Here is a 21,094-nt window from a genome sequence, read left to right as displayed (position 1 = left end):
ACATGAGAACTTTAGGCTTGAGTTTTGGTTTTTTTTTTTTTTAAAGACATAGCATATTTAATGAGCAGATGGTTTTACTGAAAGTTGTTTTGAATCCTGGCTGGGCTGGAGAAGCAGCTTCAGGACTGAGACATCAGACATCCAGTCTTTTAACAGAAAAACAACCTTCAAAGGGTGAGCTGTTTGTGTCACTTTAAAGCTTAGAGGAGACGTAGAAGTTGAGGGACAATTATTTGCTAGCCAGTGTGTTTGTGGGGCAAGTGGACTGACCGTGTCACCAGACAGAAGAACTTGTAAGGTTGAGCTAGCTCAAATCCCAGGGAATCTCACAATCGAGTACTGTAGGCATGGAGCCAGCTCCCTAGCAAGTTCCAATGGATCTGGGACATGCTACTGGAAGGACCGTGACATGTAGCATAAAAACCTGGGGTTCTCCATGCTAATGAGGTGTCTAGATAGGCATTCCTGCAAAGGGTATTTAATCCCTGGTTCATTCACATCAGCCGTCAAATAAAGCAGTTTGGACAAGCAAGGACTGTCTTGGTCATCAAGGATCATTGCGAGAGGTGGGGGAGGTTGGGGCTGATGGAGGGAAGGCCTTCAAAATATCCCGGGACGAGGCCTTCTCCTTTCCAGCCCCTTTGTACTCTCCGCACTTATTCGGAACCAAACCAAATTCCACCCTTATCCTGGGCTCAGTTGTCCCCTTCCTGTCTGGCACATAGGGAAAGCTGATTCCCAACTCCCTGAGATCCCGGTGGTGTCTGGATACACAGGAGGCCGGGGACCATATCATCCATCCCAGATCCAGTTGTTTCTCACCCAGGAAAACGTGGGCTGGGAACCCTATCTCGGTCTGTGTTCTGCTTCCCAAGTGGCTTGCCAGCGGAGGAGCTCATGCACCCCAGCAGCAAGGCAGACATGCAGCCCACACACATTGTTGCCTTTCCCTTTTCCTGCTTCCCCCCCTCCAGTCCCCCCCCCCCCCTCCGTCTCTCCAAGGTCTTGAACAACACAGAGGCAGGCATACACAACCAGGCAGGAGGCTGGGAAGGAGCCACTTACCTTTGTTCTCTTGCCTCAGGTGCTGTCTAAAAGATATCAAGGTGGGCTCCAAACAAGGTCAGCTGTCTTGGCTCATAGAAGTCACCCACAGGAAAGTAATACATGGTCTCCTTCTAACAATACTGCCATGAGCTGCAACCCCAGGGGACTTCCTGGACCTTGAGAGGAAGGACTGTGTCGAGGACAAAGTCCTTCAGAGAAAGGCTCCAGACCAGTGAGGCTTCAGACTCAGTCCTATGTTGTGATTCTGGCTCTGACAGTGACTTCTAGGCAGGTGTATTCTGTTACCTCTCCTTCAGAGGCAAAGGCTAAGCTGGGTCAGAGGGTCCTTCAAAGGTCATGTGAGTACAGCTGTGTGGGTGCAGCTGTGTGAGTGCAGCTGTGTGGGTGCAGCTGTGTGAGTACAGCTGTGTGGGTGCAGCTGTGTAGGTGCAGCTGTGTGAATGCAGCTGTGGGTGCAGCCATGTGGTGCAGCTGTGGGTACAGCTGTGTGGGTGCTGCTGTGTGAGTGCAGCTGTGTGGGTGCAGCTGTGGGTACAGCTGTGTGGGTGCTGCTGTGTGAGTGCAGCTGTGTGGGTGCAGTTGTGTGGAAACGGCTGTGCGAGCGCAGCTGTGTGAGTGCAGCTGTGTGGGCGCAGTTGTGTGGGCGCAGTTCTGTGGGCACAGCTGTGTGGGTGCAGCCGTGTGGGTATGGCTGTGTGAGTGCAACTGTGTGGGTGCAGTTGTGTGGGCACAGTTGTGTGGGTGCAGCTATGTGAGTACAGCTGTGTGGGTGGCAGCCGTGTGGGTATGGCTGTGTGGGCACGGCTGTGTGGGCACAGCTGTGTGGTGCAGCAGTCTGTGGTGGGACCTGCACTGAGACCATCCCATGTCCATCCAGGTTTAATGGTGAGGGGAGGAGCCTCAAGGCAAACACCCAGGAGTACTTGAGGAGAAGACAGCCTATGTGGGGGCTGCCAGTCACACACAGGCCATCCAGGTGAATCAGAATTTCATGCAATGACAGTGTGTTAAAATATAAGGTGCCATGGGGGGGCTAGAAAAGGGGAAATCATTTGAAATGTAAATAAATTATATCGAATAAAAAAATTAAAAAAAAAAAAGAAAAAAAAAAGAAAAAAAAGAAAAAGAAAAAAAAATATAAGGTGCCCAAATTTCATGGAATATACTTATTCCAGGAAAGTACTGTTTGTGTATCTGGAATTCAAATGTTACTGGGACTATTATATTTTCATTTGCTAAAGCTGTCAAGCCTGCTGTGGAACAGGGGTTTTTCAAAAGAGAAATGGGGTGTGGTGAGGTCTTAGTACTGGGGGCTGAGGTGGGGCACTCAAACCAGAGAACTGTTCTGTATTGAGGAGTCCTATGCTGGCTTGGAGATAAATTCCTGGAATAATTAGGACAGTTTATGTCTTCCACCCCCTGACCCCCACATATACCTTCTAACAGTGCTCGAGAGGCCAAGGAAGAGGCTCTTCCTCCTCATGGGGAATGGGTATTATTTTAGTCGTCATCCTAAAACCATTCCATGTGCAACTGCTGTGCACTGAACGGAATCCTGATTCTGCAGAGCAGGAAGGGGTGGGCAGAGTCTCTGCCTCCGTGAAGCTCCCACTCAGGGAGTAAGAAGCATCTGACACGAGAGCTGTCACTCTCTCCCCTGGATTCAAAAACACAATCTTCCTCCCTTTCCCCTGCAAGTTCCCCTGTAGTTTGGTACAGGTGAGGCACAGCTTCGTTTCTACCAGTACAAGAGAAATAGAAAAGTATGTGCCAGGAACTTGTGATAGAGACACTAGACCCTCTGTCACCAGCTAGAATGGAAAGCAAACTCTGTCAGGAGTAGTAAAATAGTAAAATAGTAGAGGTGGTGGCTGGGAGGATGGGGGCATTACCTGAGTTTGGTGTTCAGAGGGGCACTCTATTCCTGAATTCAAGATGGGCTTGAGGCACACAGAGACAGTCCCCAGCACTCTGAACTTAAATCTTATAATCATGTTCTCCCATAAATGGCAGCAGTGTCCCTCGGATGTCTTGGCTTTATCTGAGTTCTTCTCCACTCTTCCTAAGGCGTCTGCTCTATTGTCCTAAGGTGAACAGATGGCAGCCGCAGTTCTAAAAGCTAAGCCAGTACCCACCATGCTTCTCCTGCTCCTCACATTGGTTCTGGATCTGATACCTGCCCTGATTAGTCCTGCAACCAGACACGGTATGAAGAGACAGAATTCATACTTGTTAGTTCGTCTCCGAATGGAAGTACATAGGATGAAAAGTGGATCAATACCGTTGTGACACAATGCACCCAAAGATCACCAGCTGAGATGACATAACAATGCACATAAAAGACTGCATTTAGACGATAGAAGAGTGGGGCTCCGTGGGCATTGCTGCGGAAGCAGCTCAGGAGTTTAAATTAATCCTTAACCTTCTGTGAGGGCACAGGGTGGCAGGATTGCTGAAGCAACTTCTAAGCATGGTCACGTAGCTAGGCCAGTGCCGCGATTTGACAAGTAACTGGTGCACACAGCCTACCTCGGTTGGATTGCATTGGTATGCTAGGTTCAACTTCAAATGAGGAATGCTATCTTGTTAGGTAAGCCAGGCCGGCCTTAGCCGCACGACCCTCCCGCCTCTGCTTTCCAAGTGCCGGGATTACAGGCGCATATCGCTCCTCCTGGCTGCCTGCCACTTTCCAAAGGACGCATGCTTGGCAAAGGGGGCATCTTAGTTGCTTTTCTCTTTACTGTGCAGCTTGAGGGAGCAATGGCTTATTTTGGTTGGAAAACCATGGTGGTGGCAGTGATAAATTCGGGGTGGGTGGGTGTGCACTAAGCTGGACTGGCATGGTGGGCGGGGCTGGCGGTTTCCCTCCCTCCACTTAGCTTGTACCGACAACAGATAGGACATTACAATGCATCTAGTTTAGAGGAAGGAAAGTCCCGAGTGAGGGTGACTTAGTCTCTGCATCTCCTTTCCCATCTCTGCTTTTTAATTTGAGGAGAAACATGTAAGGCGCCTAGTACAGAGTCTGAGATGAATCATTTAACATTAGTTATTTCCCTCTAAGATTCTTTTGTCCTTATTTTCCATCAATAACTACAAATATTGGCAGGCTTCAGAAGTCTCACCCTGACCCTGATCTAAGCTTTGAAATCCTATTCAAAAAACTCACCCTGACCCTGGTCTAAGCTTTGAAACACTATTCAAAAAAGAGCTCCTGGGTTTGGCCTTGATTCTAAGCCCCTTGTTCCATTTTTTTCTCCCACATCTTTTAAAAATAAGGACTTCCTTGTTATGGCTACCCAAGGTAGTTTCTACCGAGGGTTTCCTATTCTTATTTAAGTTTGGGTGTGGGTGGGTGTGTAGTTTTATCTCCTCAAAACTTTCACCCTTTTGGAGACTATTTATTTTATTTCCTTAGAGTCCCAAGCCCTGGATTTCATTATAAAATGCACTACTAACCTTTCACATCTGTCTTTTCTTCAGCCATTTTGAAAACAGCCAAACAATCCATGCCCATCTCCAAGGAGTAGCTAGTTTTTATTTATATTTACTTTCATTATTCAAAACAGACTCTGCAGTGAGCAAACATAGTCTAGTGCAAACATAGTCATGTTGCATAGTGCACATCCTAGGCAAGCAAACATAGGATGCTTGCATGGGGTGTGGGCTGATGCTTGCAGACTTAAGTGCAAATATCCAGGCCTTAAGAAAAGCAGGCCTTAGGCTGGCTCTGGGAATTCTGTGTAAGGCTTGGACTATGAAGTGGCTCAGTCTCCACTGTCTCCCTGTGAGCCAGCCCCTGCTCAGCGTGCTGCCTGTAGGAAGTGAGACTCTTGATTGGCCATGTGATCAAGAGGAGTGCTGACCTGTGATTGGCAGCCCCGGTAGAACTAATTGGGTACGGTCAGGACAGGTCTCTAAGGAAGGAAATGCCAAGAAGAAAAACCCACACACATCCATCACATTTTCTAGGCAACCTCTGAGGTTACTGCTGAGGTCTCCCTCATTTCCATATTGTCAATCTGTTCAGACTGAAGCCTAGGAAAATGCACATCTTTCAAGACAGCCTGCTATCTTAAAAAAAAACCATCTCTGGCTGCTTAAATATTCCTTGAGGAAAGGAATAGGAGAAAAGGTAGAAAGACAGCTTTTCTGCAGGGTGGAGCTGGGAAAACTTGCGGGTTCAGTTCAGGGTCTGTTATTTGAAGTCTTTTTATGCAGACAGGAAGGGCTGTCCAACACTCAACTGGAAAGATGGATCTCGAACTCTCAAGAAGAAACAAGGGCTCAGAGCATACATCTGGAAGACTGCTAAGACTAGTCAATCCTTTAAGTGGAAGCAGTATGTCTATATGATATCATGAACAAATACATGCATGATATATGATATCATGAACAAATACATGCATGACTGCCACAGGGATCTCAAGGCAAAGGAGCCTGAGGCCCCTCCCGTTTCAGATGTTATTAACAGACCGTCTTCACGGTCCTGGCTCTGTTTTGCTATCATCAGAATTTGTCCCTATCATATACACCCCCTTCCCCACCCATAGTTCCTGCCCAGCACTGCTGCCCAGCACCTTGACTGCTCTGCAGTGGTAATTTCTTTTGTTTTCAGACAGATTCTCACTATGGAGTCCAGGCTGACCTCAAACTCATGATCTACCTGCCTCAGCTTTGTGTTGAGACTGTGAGTGTGTGAACCCCAGGCTCCACTGGGCCTTTGTGGCTCTGTAGTCCCTGATGCTGACAACAGAGTATCTCAGAGAGATTTTTGGCTACTGATGAACAATTGGTGGTAATAAAGACATTCCATTAAAACGTATCAGGACTCTGCAGACATTCCTACAAACCTCTTAGAAAGGGCCTATTGTTTTTGATACTTCTCAGTATTCCTTAGTCAACACCTTCTTTTTCATTTAATTAACTACTGTGGTACAAAGATAAGTACATCAAAAAACAACACAACAACAAAAAACACTCCCTCTAGTCAAAGAACTAAAAATGACAATTTTAGTGGCACTATTTAACTTCATTAGGGTTCTGGAACAGATGACCTGAAACAGAAGTAATTCCAAGTCCATTTTCTGTTTGCTCTGCTACCAAATCTCTTTGAGTGCAGTTGTTCATCAGTTTTAAACCCTTGTTCTGATCACCGAGCACTCTGCCTTTTCACGGAGAGCACTGACACCCTTTTTAGCTCTAATGCTTAATCTGCATTATTTTTCCTTTTAATTACATTGTATAAAATTTCCTCTTCATGAGTCTTAAAAGGTGTTGATGGGTATTTTATAATACTTTGCCATTTCCAATTACATAAAGTACCCCTTTCTTGGCCATAATACATTATTATCTTTTAGCAGAATACTTGATGTTTTGAAAAGGCATTTAAGCATTTGTGTATAAAAGCTTATTAATCAGCCTTGCAGAAAATTTTTCCATCTTAGAGCTCATGTACCATCTCCAAATTAAGATGTTAAAGTTAAGCCAGTAACTTTAAATGGAAATTTTAGCTTCCTATCTCCCTAAGTCTACTATTTCCAAGGAGTCTTGCAAGTGAGGTAGGAAATGAATCAGATGTCACATTGGCTGGGCCACTGCCAGTGCATGTCAACCTCTGCAAGTCTCTGGGAGAATGAGCTAGGCCCTTCTGCTCAGGCATGGCCACAGTGCTGCTGAGGCAGTACAGATCCTGGAGCCTGGAGCCTGGAGCCTGGAGCCCGGTACTCAGTGAAGCACTAGAGACAGAGACGGGCTGCTCTGGGGGGCGGTCACTGGTCCCTCTGTGACTCAGACGCTCTTCTCAGGACTTTCAGCGTCTGTGCACTACCCAGGTACCAACTCCATTTTGGCTTATTGCTCTGTTTCATGACCCCCAAGACTCTTCATTTATGCAACATCATCACTTCTATCATGCCTGTTCTTCTGAACTCTTTGCTGAGCTGGACTTATTCCTTTTAAGAGTTTTAATTTTTAATTAGGAAAATAAACACCGTGTAAATCCACCATTCCATTTTAAAGTACGTTGCTTAGTAAGGTTAAGTGCATCTATCATGTTATATAACCAATCCTCAATAACTTTGTTATCCTTTCATTTTTTTTAATCTTGCAAAACCGAAACCAGTATCCGTAACTTCCTGCCCCCAAACACACACACACACACACACACACACACACAAACACTTCCCTTCTGCTCCTGGCAGCCACCATTTTTTCTTTTGTTTGTTAGTTTTAGTATTCTAAGTAGCCATATAAATGGAGTCAGTGCTTGGCCCTGCTGTTTGAGTTATCTCACCAGCCTAGCATCCTCAGGGGTCACCGCAAATCTCATGACAGCATGTGTCAGAGTTTGTTGTAAGGGCCGGATGAAGCTACCCTATGAGCACTCCGGTTTGTCCATCCATTCACTGGGTGAAGGGCGTGTGTGGCTTCCATCTTTAGCTTTCTGTGAAAGACATTGCCACGAACATGGGTGTAACCAGATTCATTCTTCCTGATGACACATACTTACCTATTTTTAAAACAGCTTTTGTCATGGAAAAATTTTTCTAGCATGAAAAAGAAGAAAGAACATCTGGTGAAGTCCAGAACATTGTCACTCAGCTTCACCAGCGGCGGCTTTCACTGTGTAGCCTGTGGTCACACCTCACCTCTGTCTCTACTGAGAATTCTGATCTGGATTATTCTGAAGCAAACCCCGCACATCACACAGTTTTACCTATGGATGTCTTACAATGTATCTTTTAAAAAATAAGATTTGTTTTTTGAAAAAACGCAACTACCAATTGTCATCAGTATCCATTTGGTAATCACAGTATCCTAATTATCTTAAAATTTATTTTAAATTTCTTAGTAGATACCTATGTATATGTATATGTGTATGTGTATATGATATATATGTATATGTGTATATGATATATATGTATATATATATATATGTATATATGGTCACATATGATATTTTGGTACCTGTATACATCATGACATGCTTAAATCAAGTTGAATTTATATATCTCTTAAAATACTTATCATTTCTTAATATTGGAACCATTCAAACTCCTTGTAACTTTTTGAAGTATATGATATATGCTATTATCTATAGCCACATTACCAAGATGAGGACCCAGCACCAACATCTAGAACACCTCCCTTGCATGTGTGAAGCCCGAGTTCCATCCCCAGAAAGAAAAAACAAAACCCAAACTAAGCCATGCGCTCTTAGAGTTGTTCAACTGTGCAACAAACAGCACTTGATGGCTTCTTCTTCCTTTCCAATGTAGGGGAGACCTCCTTTTGGGGACACCCCCACTCCATTCTCAGGATAGCGTACACCCAAGGAAACACGAGAGACCGACTTGATGCAAACACATGAGGTAGTTTATTAACAGAGCTCTGGGCCAACCTATCTCACACAGGAGACAGAGGAGTCGACCCTGAGGCTCAAAAGTTAGGGGTTTATATAAGAGAAGTCAGGGGGGTTGTCAGGGGGGCTTGGTGCGGTTACACATGATTTGCTGATTCAAACATTGGCAGGGGATTCTGGTGTGCAAGGTGGGTTTTTTTGGCATATGCGCAGATCAGCAATGTAGGAGGGCGGTTTATTTTTGTTAGCAGGAAGGTTAGTAAACTGCACCCAAGGGACAGGAGACAGGAGACTCCAGTCCAGATAGTGTATGACCCATAGGAGATTGCCCAGGCATGCCCCTTATCTTTTATGGCCGGTCTGTTTGTGGAATGACTCAACCACAACCTTGCTTCAAGCTTGTCCGGCATGCCTGGGCTCTAAGTCTGCTTGCTGTTTCAACTATGGATTCTGAAAAGTCCCAACTCCTTTCACCAACAGTAAAACTACTTGCGGAGACCTTTCTGATCTGGATTATTCTGAAGCAAATCCCACAGAGCACACAATTTTATCTGCTAATATCTTTTAAAACACAAGAATTCTTTTTAAAAGGTAAAGTATAAAAGCACTTTCACATAAAAAGCAAAAACAAAACAAGCAAACCTACTTGTGGTCATCAATACCTGTTTCTCTTGTTCTATTGTTCTGTGTAACTAGTGTCCTGTTGTTTGGTAAGTTTCTCATTTAACTTCCTTCGCTTTTCCTTAAAGTTTCAATATTTTTTCTAATTCTGTAGAATTTCAGTAATGTTGGGTTTTGCTTCTGCTTCCCTGTAGTACATTGAACATTGGCCTCTTCCTGAATTTTTTATAAGCTGTTAATTGCGTTTAGGTGCTTGGTCAAATTTAGATTCTTTCTCTTTACAAGATGAACATAAAAACAGAACTGTGTCTTTATACTAAGGGGTACAGTGTAGCACACTCTCCCCTCCCCCTCTTCCCCTTCCCCTTTTCCCCCTCCCCTTCTCTCCCCCTCTTCCCCTCCTCTCTCACTCCTTTACTCTTCCTCTACCTTCCCCTCATTATTACTAGGCCATCTGACATTGCAAAGCACAGCTAATGCCTTCTGTTGTTTCCTCTCTGTTATTAACTAAAGCCCTTCTCTCTGCCCTGACAGCAGACTTCAGGATCACCTCTTGTCCCAGGCTTTTCCTGAGCAGTGGCTTTGAGGAGGAGTGTGTGAGCAGTAATTATGCCTTCTCAGCAGTCTTCAAGGGAGGCCGTCAGCTTCCTGACATCTTCTAAAGGTAGCCAATGAGATTTTTCTTATAATCAAATATGAACTTGGTGATTTTGGTTCTTTAGGGTTTACTTTTTATTTTTTCTAAATTGATGCAACTGTGAGTGTATGGCAGGTATGCACAGGTGTGGGATCCCCTGGAAGAGGAGTTTCAGGTGGCTATGAGCTGTCCAGTGTGAGTGCTGGGAACCGAACTTGAATCCTCTGAAAGAGTACAGTGCTTGTAACCACTGGGTTGTCTCTCTCCACCCAGTTCAGTGTTTTTCTGCTTTTTGTTTTTTAAATAAAAGGACTTTATTTCACACCAATTTTCCTTATTAAAGTTGGCTTCTTATGAGATGGCATTGAGTGCCATTGAAGGACACTCAGCTCTCTGCTCTGACGGAGTACTCCGGGTTCTTCTCTTGCTTTTCCATTTCAGGCTTACAACCAGCCGTTTCTTAGAGATCTTCGGCTCCCGTCTCAGAAGGCCGTCTTTAGCAGCCACTCACTGATTCCCCAGGACTTGGTGCCATGGGAATTGTGGTCAGCGAAAGCACAGGAGAGACATTTCTCATTTAAAAGGCTGTCTGTTCATGCTTGCATTTTAATTTCAAAATGATAGCTTTTATATCTGTGTCTGTTTTAATTTAATGACAGCAATGATTGCTTTCCAACATGCAGGTTGTAAACACTCATTCCCTCTCCTTGCCTTTTCTTTCTTTGTGCAGTACTGAGGTTTTAACTTAGGCTCTGTGCATGGCAGCCAAGTACCTTCCAATTGAATTATATCTCTAGGCCTTTTAGTTTTCATATTGGGATATTGCTGGCTTGGAACTCCCTCAGTAGGACCCGGAACTTGTGATCCTCCTGCCTCAGCTTTCTCAGTAGCTGGGGTTACAGACTTGAGCCATGAACAGATCAGCCTTCCCCATTTTAATGTGTGTATAACACACTTGTCTATAAAACCACCTCAGAATACACCCACCGCAACTGATCATAAAACTGGAAGCAGCCTCTAGTACTTTTTCCCGTGATAGTTTTTGACTGCATATGTTACACTAGGGACACACGCCATGAAACTACTGTGTTTAATACTGTTTGGAGAATTTCATCTGTATGTGGTTATTTTAATTTTAAATAGAGATTATTTTCAAATTGGTTTTGTAACTACATCAGATATTTATCTAGTATAAAGAACCAAACCAATACGACTAATATTGTTAAGAGCCCACTGTTCTCCTTAAGTATCCTATAGATGTTCATTTTTCAAAAACTTAGTTAAAACCTAGTCTTTATTCATTTATTGATTGAACACATTCTATTTCTACCAAGAAAATGTAAAACAAAACTGTTCTGAAATGTTGGACATTTGGTATTTGAGCCTTTGGCACTAGGAAGTCCTAGGATACAGTTCTAACAGTGTCTGTGAAAGAGAAAGAAAGGCACCGTGGATTCGAGGAGTGAGGCAGGAGGAGAGTGGTTGGAGCTGAGCTTAATGGGACAAGATTTATGAGCGATCTCAGCTGTCACCCTTTAAACTTAGATTATTGCATTCGTGGGAGCCCTGAGCCCAGGCTTGTGAGGGTAGGAAGCTCTGGCTACAGACTGGAGCTGCCGAGAGTCAAGTAAAGACAGCATTGCCTTTATTCCACACACACCATCAGCAAGCCAGGCCTATAAGGTTATCTCTGTAACAGAGCTGGTGAGAAGATGGACTCATGGGATAAACTGTCTAATCGCACCACACCTATGGGCAAAGAAGGCATGAGGACAGAGTCTCCCTCCTGGAGCCCAGGCAGCTGTCACTCATCATCAGACATGCCCGCTTTCCCCATGTCCACCAATTGATGGATTCTCACTGCTACATGGAGACAGGTGTGGAGACCATGGAACCTGCCATCTCCTAGGATGTTTGAGATTAGAGATAACCAATGCACAGAACTTTTTTCCCCCACTTAATCACTTAGAGATTAGTAACAATATTTAATTCTGACCTACAAACAACAGATTCTCCTCAACTTGTACTGGAATTGCTTAGTTCACTCCAACATGTACCAAACATTTGCCAGGAGCCAGAATCTCTTCTGGACTCAGGATGTAAAGATGCACAGAACACAGACAGGCTCTGTTCTTAAGGAGTGACTAGTGAATGGAGGCTGGCACAAAGAATCCTCTCTGAGCAATGTGGTGAGTTCTAGAGTGGGAAAGTCATTCTTTGTGAGGTGTTGAGGGCTGGATTCCAGCATGACATCTGGACGTCCAAACTTGTGGTGCTGGAGGAGTAAGAAGAAGTCTGAACAGGGACAGTGCCACAGGAGAGGGCACCCTTACATACAAACCTCTGCACAAAACTGGGAGTGGCTGCAGGCTAGACCAGCCTGTAAGTTAGTGGTTCTCAACACGTGGGTCGTGACCCCCTTGAGGTTGAATGATCCTTTTATAGGGGCTGCCTAAGACCATCAGAAAACGCAAATATGTACACTATGTGTCTTAGTCAGGGTTTCTATTCCTGCACAAACATCATGACCAAGAAGCAAGTTGGGGAGGAAAGGGTTTATTGAGCTTACACTTCCACGTTGCAGTTCATCACTAAAGGAAGTCAGGACTGGAACTCAAGCAGGTCAGGAAGCAGGAGCTGATGCAGAGGCCATGGAGGGGTGTTTCTTACTGGCTTGCTTCCCCTGGCTTGCTCAGCCTGCTCTCTTATAGATCCCAAGAGCACCAGCCCAAAGGTGGAACAAGAGGCCCACAAGGGGCCCTCCCCACTTGATCACTAATTGAGAAAATGCCCCACAGCTGGGTCTCATGGAGGCACTTCCCCAACTGAAGCTCCTTTCTCTGTGATAACTCCAGCCTGTGTCAAGTTGACACACAAAACTAGCCAGTACACTATGATTCATAACAACAGCAAAATTACCATTATGGAATAGCAACAAAAATAATTTTATGGTTGGGAGTTCAGCAGAGCAAGAGGAACTGTATTAAAGGGCTTCAGCATTCCGAGGGTTGAGAAGCACTGCTGTAAGTCAAGAGAAGCCCTCCATAGGGTGACTTTTAACCCCTTTATCAAAAATAGATATTTTTGATATTATATATCTGGATTATTGTTTCCCCTTCCTCTACTCCTAGTTCTCCCTTTTGTCCCCTCCCATTCCCCTTTGTGTCTCATTAGAAAACAAACATGCTTCTATGGGATAATAATACAATTAAATATAATAAGATAAAACACAACACACTTGAATAGGACAAAACAAAGGGAAAAGATTCAAGAAAAAGGCACAAGAAACAGACTCAGAGATCCATCCATTCACACACTCAGCAATCCCACAACACAAAACTTATGCAAAGAAACTGTAGGATTAAAAGGGAGAAGGATAGACTTGTTGAGATGTTTTTTATTTTTTTCAATGTGTATTTCTGGCTTTTTTATTAAAAAAATCAGGTGCCTATGGGTGTGTGGATTTATGTCTGGGTCTTTAACTTGATTTTATTGAATTGATTAATGTGTCTGTTTTGTACCAAGGCCATGCTGTTTTTATTACTATAGCTCTATAGTACAGTTTGAGATTGAGGATGGTGAGACCTCTCACAGTTCTTCTACTGTTCAGATTGTTTTAGATATCCTGAGTGTTTCCTATTTCCATACGAAGCTGAAAATAATTGTCCTTCCAAGATCTGTAAATAATTGTGTTGGAATTTTGATGGTTATTACACTGAATTTGTAGATTGCTTTTGGCAGTGTCCTAGTTAAGGTTTCCAATGCTGTGAAGAGACACTATGACAAAGGCAAGTCTTATAAGGGACAACATTCAGTTGGTGCTGGTTTACAATTTCAGAAGTTCAGTTCATCATCATTTTGGTAAGAAGCATGGCATCAACCAGGCAGATGTGAGGTTGGAGGAGCCAAAAGTTCTGCATTTTGATTCCAAAGGCAGCCAGGAGAAGACTGTCTTCCAGGAAGCTAGGAGGAGGGTCTTAAAGGCCACGCCTACAGTGACACTTCCTCCAAGAAGCCGACAGCTACTCCAACAAGGCTATCCTCTGAATATTGCCACTCCCTGGGCCAAGCATATTCAAACCACCACAGGTAGGATATCCATTTTTATTATATTAATACTAATGATCCATGACCATGTGAGATTTTCTATTTTCTGATGTGTTGTTCAATTTCTTTTTTCAATGTCTTAAAGGTTTTTTTAATCGTACAAAATTTTCACTTGCTTGGTTAGAATTATCCCAAGATATTTTATATTATTTGAGGCTATTGTGAAAGGTGTTGTTTCCCTGTTTCCTTTCTCAGTCCTTGCCATTTGTATATAGGAGGGCTAGTGATTTTTTGAGTTAATTTTGTATAAAACTACTTTACTGAAAGTGCTAATTAGCTATAGGAGTTTTCAGGTGGAATTTTAAGGATCGATTATATATACTATCATCCCGTCTACAAATAAAGATACTTTGACTTCTTCCTTTCCAATTTGCAGCCCCTTGATCTCCTTCACTTGTCTAAGACTTCAAGTACTGAATAGGAATGGAGAGAATGGACAGCTTTATCTTGTCCCTAACTTTAGTGAAAGTGCTTTGAGTTTCCACTTAAGTTGATGTTTGCCGTGGACTTGCTGCAAACTGATCTCATTACGTTAGGTGTGTATCCTTATCTCTCATATCCTTAGTCTCTCCAACCGTCCTAAGGAGAGGGTATTGGATTTTGTCAAAGGCCTTTTCACCATCTAATGAGATGAGATGACCATGTGGTTTTGACTTTCCATTTGAGTTTTAGTGAACTTTGACTTTGTGTGAGGTAGTCACACCATGCTAAGGGTTGATAAGACAGGCACATTAGGGCTGTAAAGTGTTCAGTATGAGAAATCTTTGTTATAACTTTGTAACAAGAAACTGATAGAACAATGTATTTTTCTTATACAAAGTGAAACAATTACTGGAATCTGTGATATAGAAAGTGAAGTTTCATCTCCTAAGTCATTATTGGTTACTCTTCCTCTAATTTCTTTCATTCTAAAACATGGCTTATTAATGTTGAGGGGGGAAGAAAATCAGATAACACCTAATTACAATGTGCTTTTCATTTTTCAATGTATTTTGGACACCTATCCATTTATCTATGTATAGTCCTTTGTTTTTTTTTTTTTTCTCTCAAACAAATGCAAAGTTTATTTTCGGACAACTATTCTCCTGTCAGGCATATAAACAAATACGTCTACAGCAGATAGTATGCCGTTCTAGGTTTTTCAAGATCCAATTCATGTAGGTTCACTGGGTTTCCTAACCTTACCCCATGAAGCGCGGGCTACCGACACTCCCCAGGAAGTTACTCTGTAGTTACTTGGGGATATACACAGGGGAAGGAATACTGAGCAAACCAGCTGGACCAAGGTTCCTCACATCCCATCCCACCAGGTACTGACTTTTCCCATATAAAAATGGCCACCACCCATGGTCTGTGTTGTTTGTACAACTCTAAGGTGGTACAGGCCAGCTTGCCAACCTCTGTTCTAGTGGCCAGGAATCTGACATTAGTCCAGGAGAAGCAGAGAGTACTTGATTCCAACTAGTTGGTCTTCTTGTGCTTGTGTTGAGCTCTTCTGCTGGAGGTGATGAAAGTTAGGGTCCACCTCTCACCTCTCCCTTCCCTGCAACCGAGAAGCTTGCGTTTACACTCCAGCCTTGGAGAGTCCCCGCTGCAGCAGGGAGCTGAAGAGGCTTAGCTTTCTGGCGATGCTCAACCCAGCTCTAGCTTCTCAGACACTACAGGAGGACTACAGGAGTCGGCTCGATCACAGTAAAGAGGAGTTCTTAAGTGAATTTAAATGCATTTTACTTTTAGACAACCCGCATGACCCTTTTTTTTTTCTTAAAAATATGATGCCTCCACTCCAAATAAATCATGGTCAAAATAAAAGCTCAAGATGACCACAGTCCCCTAAGTCCTGGTGTTGTGCGGATATAAGCAGCAGTCAATTATGGTGACAGGTGATAGATCTATTTTGCTAACATTTTTCCACCTCTAAGCCATCCTTAAAGAAAATCAGGAATGGAGTCATACCATCTTCACAGCAGTCCAGGAGAGCAACCATACCATCTGGATTCATGTTTTCACCAATAAAAAACTGGTAGTTATTGAAATTAGAAAGGATGCGCTTAATTTGCTCCACAGCTCCAGTCATAAAAGGCTTTACTCCTTCTGGTTTCTGTTCTTCAAGTTGGCCTTTGAGTGATTTCACGTAGTCTTAGATGAACATTTTGTACAACAGCCTCTGTTGTGAAGCTGGTTTCTTGTAAGTGATGGTTCATGACAATGTCAGCACTGTGGACTGCTGTGCTTCTGGTACCTTCGCCCTCCGGACCTTCAGCAGAAGCACTTCCACCAGTGAGCGAGTCATCGATGGCACCCTCTGTTCTACTGACCATCTTGCCCTCCGCCTCCAGGCACAACCTGTCCACAATCTCCCGGATCTTGTAGATGTTCGGAGATCAGCTCGTCATGGATGATGAGGTCCGGTAGATGATTATGGTGACAGCTGGGGACAGCGGGGCTAACCTGACAGTGAGAAGCACTGGGGGGAGGGGAGGGGCAGAAAAGCATCTATACATTTCTTAGTTTTAAAAACAGTATCCCATGCTCCACTGCACAAAAGAAATGTTTTTATTTAATCATTTACCTTTTAATAAGTACAGTTTACAAGGTTTATTATTGATGTGAAAGTGTATGTGCCTGCATGAGTTTATGGATAGTATGTTTGTGCTGGTGGCTGCAGAGGTGAGAGGGGTTCTGGATCCTCTGAACCTGGAGTTACGAGGGTTGTGAGCAGCCTAATGTGGGTACTAGGAACTGAACTTGTGTCCTATGGAAGAGCAACAAGTTCTTTTAACCCACAAGTCTTTTCTCCAGCACCCCTATTAGTAGATATTTTGAACTTTCCAAATTTTCTTTCTTTTTAATTTTTAAAAACAAAGTAGTGTATAACACACATACTTTAAAGTCCAAAAGAATTTATGGTCAAACACAGAAAACAAGATCTGGTCCTGTTCTACCCCTGATCATCCCTCTCTCTTAGCTTAATCCTTCAATTTTCTCTCTCTCTCTCTCTCTCTCTCTCTCTCTCTCTCACCCTCCCTCCCTCCCTCCTTCCCTCTCCCTTTCTCCTCTTTCTCTCTCCCTTTACCTCTCTCTCCTTTTATGTTCTTTTGCATGTGAATATTTATGTGTGCAGGTGTGCATGTGTGAGGGCCAGAACTTAACTCTAGGTGTCATTCTTCAGACAGTGTTAATCTCTGTGTTTTGAAACATGGTCTCTCGTTGATTTAGAACTTGCCAAGTAAGCTAGGTTGACTGAACAGTGAAACCCAGAATTCATCTATCTTTCTCCCTAGCACTGGGATTGCAGGCATGTCCCACCATGGGCTTTTTTACATGGGTACTAGAAATGGAAGTCAGCTCCTTATGCTTGTGTGGAAAACTATCAGCACTAATTATCTCTCAAGTCCTTTATTTAAGTGCTTTCTTTTTTAGATAATATGTATTCATAATCTTAATATCAGAAGTGGGGATTCCTTTCTTACAGATATCCCATTTCCTTATGGAATGAATGTATGTGTGTGTGCATTGTGTGTGTATCTTCCTTTGATCCAGTTTTCCAATATGGTTATAGCTATATTTTCAGTTAAGTCCATGCACAAATCAATACTGATGTTAAAATTATGGAAATATTAGGCGGAGCCATGTAGGTGTGGCTCTCTCTCTCTCTCTTCTTTTTATGCCTATGCCGCAGCCACTAGTCCATTCCAACCCTTTGCAGACTGTGTAAACATCCCTATCATCAGTATGCTCAAACACACTGTCTTTCTAGAAGCTTCTCTTTCCTTTTGGCAACATTTCCCAAGAGCCTTCCATCATCTCTCATGCCTTGGATGGGTTCCGGCCTGAGCTGGTTGAGCAGCTGTTACCTTGGACTCCTTCCCTTCATCCTGGGAATCCCCTTTGCCTCCCTCCTCTTCTGGGGCTCCTGTAACCTTGTCTTCCTTTCCTTGGTTTAGTTCCTTGCTTTGGCGTAGTGCATGACATATCCTGTCACAGCACGGTTGCTGGAGCCCTGGCTAGTGGTGGTGAGGTAAGGAAGAAATGATAGACACTGAAGGATCAATGGACATAGGAACACACGATCAGAGAGACAGTCTGGCTTCTTGAATGGAAAAGGGTAACCTCTCCCACCCACATCCCCAGAAGTGCAGCATCTTCATTACGTACAGCTGAACAGAGAGATGGGGTTTGCATACTGCTGAACAAGTAGGCAGGTTTATAGTGTACAGCAAAACAGGGAGGCAGGTTTAGCTAATCTGAGTAGGAGCCATCTCTGTAGGGGACCAAGCTTTAGGATATAAACATCCTTGGGAGGGAGAAGGCTGTGGTGGATAAATTCTTGGGTGATTGTCAACTTTTGCACTTAGAACTAAGGAAGGCATTTTTTCCCATCCCTCTGAGTCTGCCCAGGGAAGATTTCGCCACTCCCATGGGGATGAGATATTGATCCTTAACATGCGTGTGTCCATGTCAATAACATACATTCAATCAGGACTTCACTGCCTCCCTAGGTCATACATTTCACAGACTCAGAGAGTTGTTGGCTATAGTAATTACTTTTTATTTATGTATTATTATTATTATTTTGGTTTTTCGTGACAGCGTTTCTCTGTGGAGCCCTGGCTATCCTGGAACTCACTCTGTAGACCAGGCTGGCCTCGAACTCAGAAATCCACCTGCCTCTGCCTACCAAGTGCTGGTATTAAAGACGTGCAGCACCACTGCCCGGCAGGATGCAGTTCTCTATGGCAGAGAAGACATGGAAACTGGGGGAGAAGGGATGGCCGCAGCAGGATCAGGAAGCCAGCTGCTAACATGCTCCTCCACACATTAGAGGAAGAACAGTAGCGAGGCTATAAAGAGAGAGGGAACAGTAGATGAGGCTATAAGCCCCTAAAGCCCACCCCAGTGACATACTTCCTCCAGCAAAGCTCCACCCCGGAAAGGTGCCATGACCTGCCCAGTCGGCAGCACCAACCGGGCGGGGGTCAAGTGTTCAAACCCAAGAGCCCGCGAAACAAATCACCACGGTGGACGTAGAGAGTCACTCGAGAGACTAGGCTATCGAGAGACTGGACTAACAATGAAGCATGAAGCATCTAAATGGGCGAGCGAGCTTGCAAGGATTTAAGTAGGGCTGAGGATGCAGCCGGGATACCAGCATGTGTTGGGGCAGCAGCTAGCAGATCTTCTATCTGAATTCCAGGAGAACCATCACAACAGGAAACCCAAGTGTAGAGTTGTCCTCCATGACAACAAAGGAGACTAGCCGAGTGAAAACTGTGGAAGACAGAGATTAATAAGCACAGCACACAGTCTGCTGTTCGTGTGTTCAAGGGAAGCCAAGAAAATGGTGCCGTGATGAGGTCTGAGAAGAAGCCATCAGAGATGTGGGACAGCCAGGAGAAACCAGAAGCAATGGGAAGAGACAGCTATCATTCAAATGTATCATTTATAAGCGAAATGTTAAGGAATGGCTGTATTTAAATTGTGGCAGTATGGGAAAGAAGGATAAATGCACACACATGTTTACTGCAACCTCCATGACAGCAAAAGTAGAAACAAAGTCTTCCCCCATCCTCCGGGGACCTTGTTACATAAGCAGTTACACACACAAAGTTGTCAGGATGCACCCCAGTCAGTCACCCAGGCCCATGCTTACTGACAGTCATGCGTATTGCTCAGGAAAAACTATGCAAGTTACTTTAAAAAATGAGTATTACATGATCTAATTTATGTAAATCTCTGTGCACACAGCCAGCCATCTGCTTGAGCACGTATGCAGAGATGCTCAGAAGAGTGCTCACCAGTGTGGACGGCGGGTATCTTTAGAGGAGGAGATTGAGGTCGTACTTGCTTCTTTGCATTTTAAGTACTTTTTCAAGTTTTGTTTTTATAATCATAATCATATAATCAAAGATCTATAGTTTGCAGGCTATAGTGTAGATATTAAATATTGCAGAATCCGGGTTGGTAACTACTGAGAGGAGGCAGGAGGACAGGCTGAGGAGCACAGACTGTAGGAATATAATAAACCATTTTAGAGACCGGAGTCAGTGAGGTTGGGGGCAGAGATAAAGTGCCAGGTAGGAGATTCTTCATCCACCTCTAACACACCCCTCCCTTTCCTAGTTCATTTCAAACAGTTTCCAGGTAGAATCCCCAAATGTTACTTTGTATATAACCACTCTCAAGCTAGACTTCAGCCACTTCATCCAAGGAAGCTGAAGTCGTCAGTTTGCCTGTGTGAAGCTTCCACAACTGGCCATTTGCTAGGTCATGTCAACGTGGACTTACTGCGCATGTGCATAGGCAGGGACTCAAAATCAGTGTGCTCATGTGGGAGCTACAGCCTCTTCTGTCATCATGCTTGCAAAACCACAAGGGTAGAGACACAAATAGTTACTAATGGCTGAGAAAGGGGCTGCAGCTGAGGACAGGAAATTTGTTTAGGCACCTATACAGGTCCCAGGGTGGGGCAGGGATAGGGGAGGACTGCACTGGGATCTGTCATTGTCTCTGTACTACATCTCCTCTCTTCTCATTTCTTCCAAACCCTTCAGCCTTCCTAGCCTCTCAGACCATAGGTCAGGTCCAGCTGTAGCATCTTCCTTTGTACGACTTGCATGGCATGCTGACTTTTCAATAATTCTTTTATGTTTTTAGTAGCATGATACCTACTATTGCTAGTCAACTGTTGCTGTGTACAAACTGCCTTTTCTCCCTAACTGTGGGCTTTGAACTCAGTCTCAATGCCTAGCACAGAATTCAAACATGTAGCAAGCGTACAATAAAGAGCTGCTGGAACCTATCAGGAAACCTTCCAGCAAAATTGTTTCACAGCTTAAGGCAAATTCAATTAGTTTAAGGCAGCACACTTGAAAGCATTACAATACAATGCAGAGGTGAAAGCGATTCTGAGGGGTTCAGGCGTGGAGGGATGGGATCAGGTGTTTGGTGAACCTTCAGAAAGGTTGAACTTAAAACAACGGCTGGGAGAAATTCTCCACCTCCCCATATACAATCCTCAGAATCCAACCAAGACTGCAATTGTAGCAAATGAATCCCAAACTGAATTGTTCCGCAGAACAGGAAATGAGAGCTTGATTATTATGCGTGGCTGTGACAGTGCAGGTGTGTTCTAAGTATGAGGTGGCAGCTTTGAGCCTTTGGCAAGGAGATAATTGGAATGGTGGCTATGTAAACAGAAGTGTGAGCTAGCGAAGGCTGGGAGGTCACCTTGGTACTGTATGTGATACAAGATCCTACTAGGGAATCCCATCTGCCTTTTATTTTAATGGTTAAAA

General features: G+C 43.9%; 1 protein-coding gene across 1 annotated transcript; it reads right to left on the bottom strand.

The window, feature by feature from the left end:
* Positions 1–15,696: 15,696 nt before the first annotated feature.
* On the bottom strand, positions 15,697–16,167 carry LOC127677448 (translationally-controlled tumor protein-like). Its single transcript, XM_052172528.1, is given in 2 exon segments — positions 15,697–15,957; positions 15,959–16,167. Coding segments are annotated over 2 exon segments (420 nt in total). The 5' UTR covers positions 16,118–16,167.
* Positions 16,168–21,094: the final 4,927 nt, after the last annotated feature.

Source organism: Apodemus sylvaticus, chromosome 2 (genome assembly GCF_947179515.1).
Source record: "Apodemus sylvaticus chromosome 2, mApoSyl1.1, whole genome shotgun sequence".
NCBI lineage: Eukaryota > Metazoa > Chordata > Mammalia > Rodentia > Muridae > Apodemus > Apodemus sylvaticus.
The sequence above is the reverse complement of the archived record's forward strand: the minus strand, read 5'-3'. Positions and strand labels throughout refer to the sequence as shown.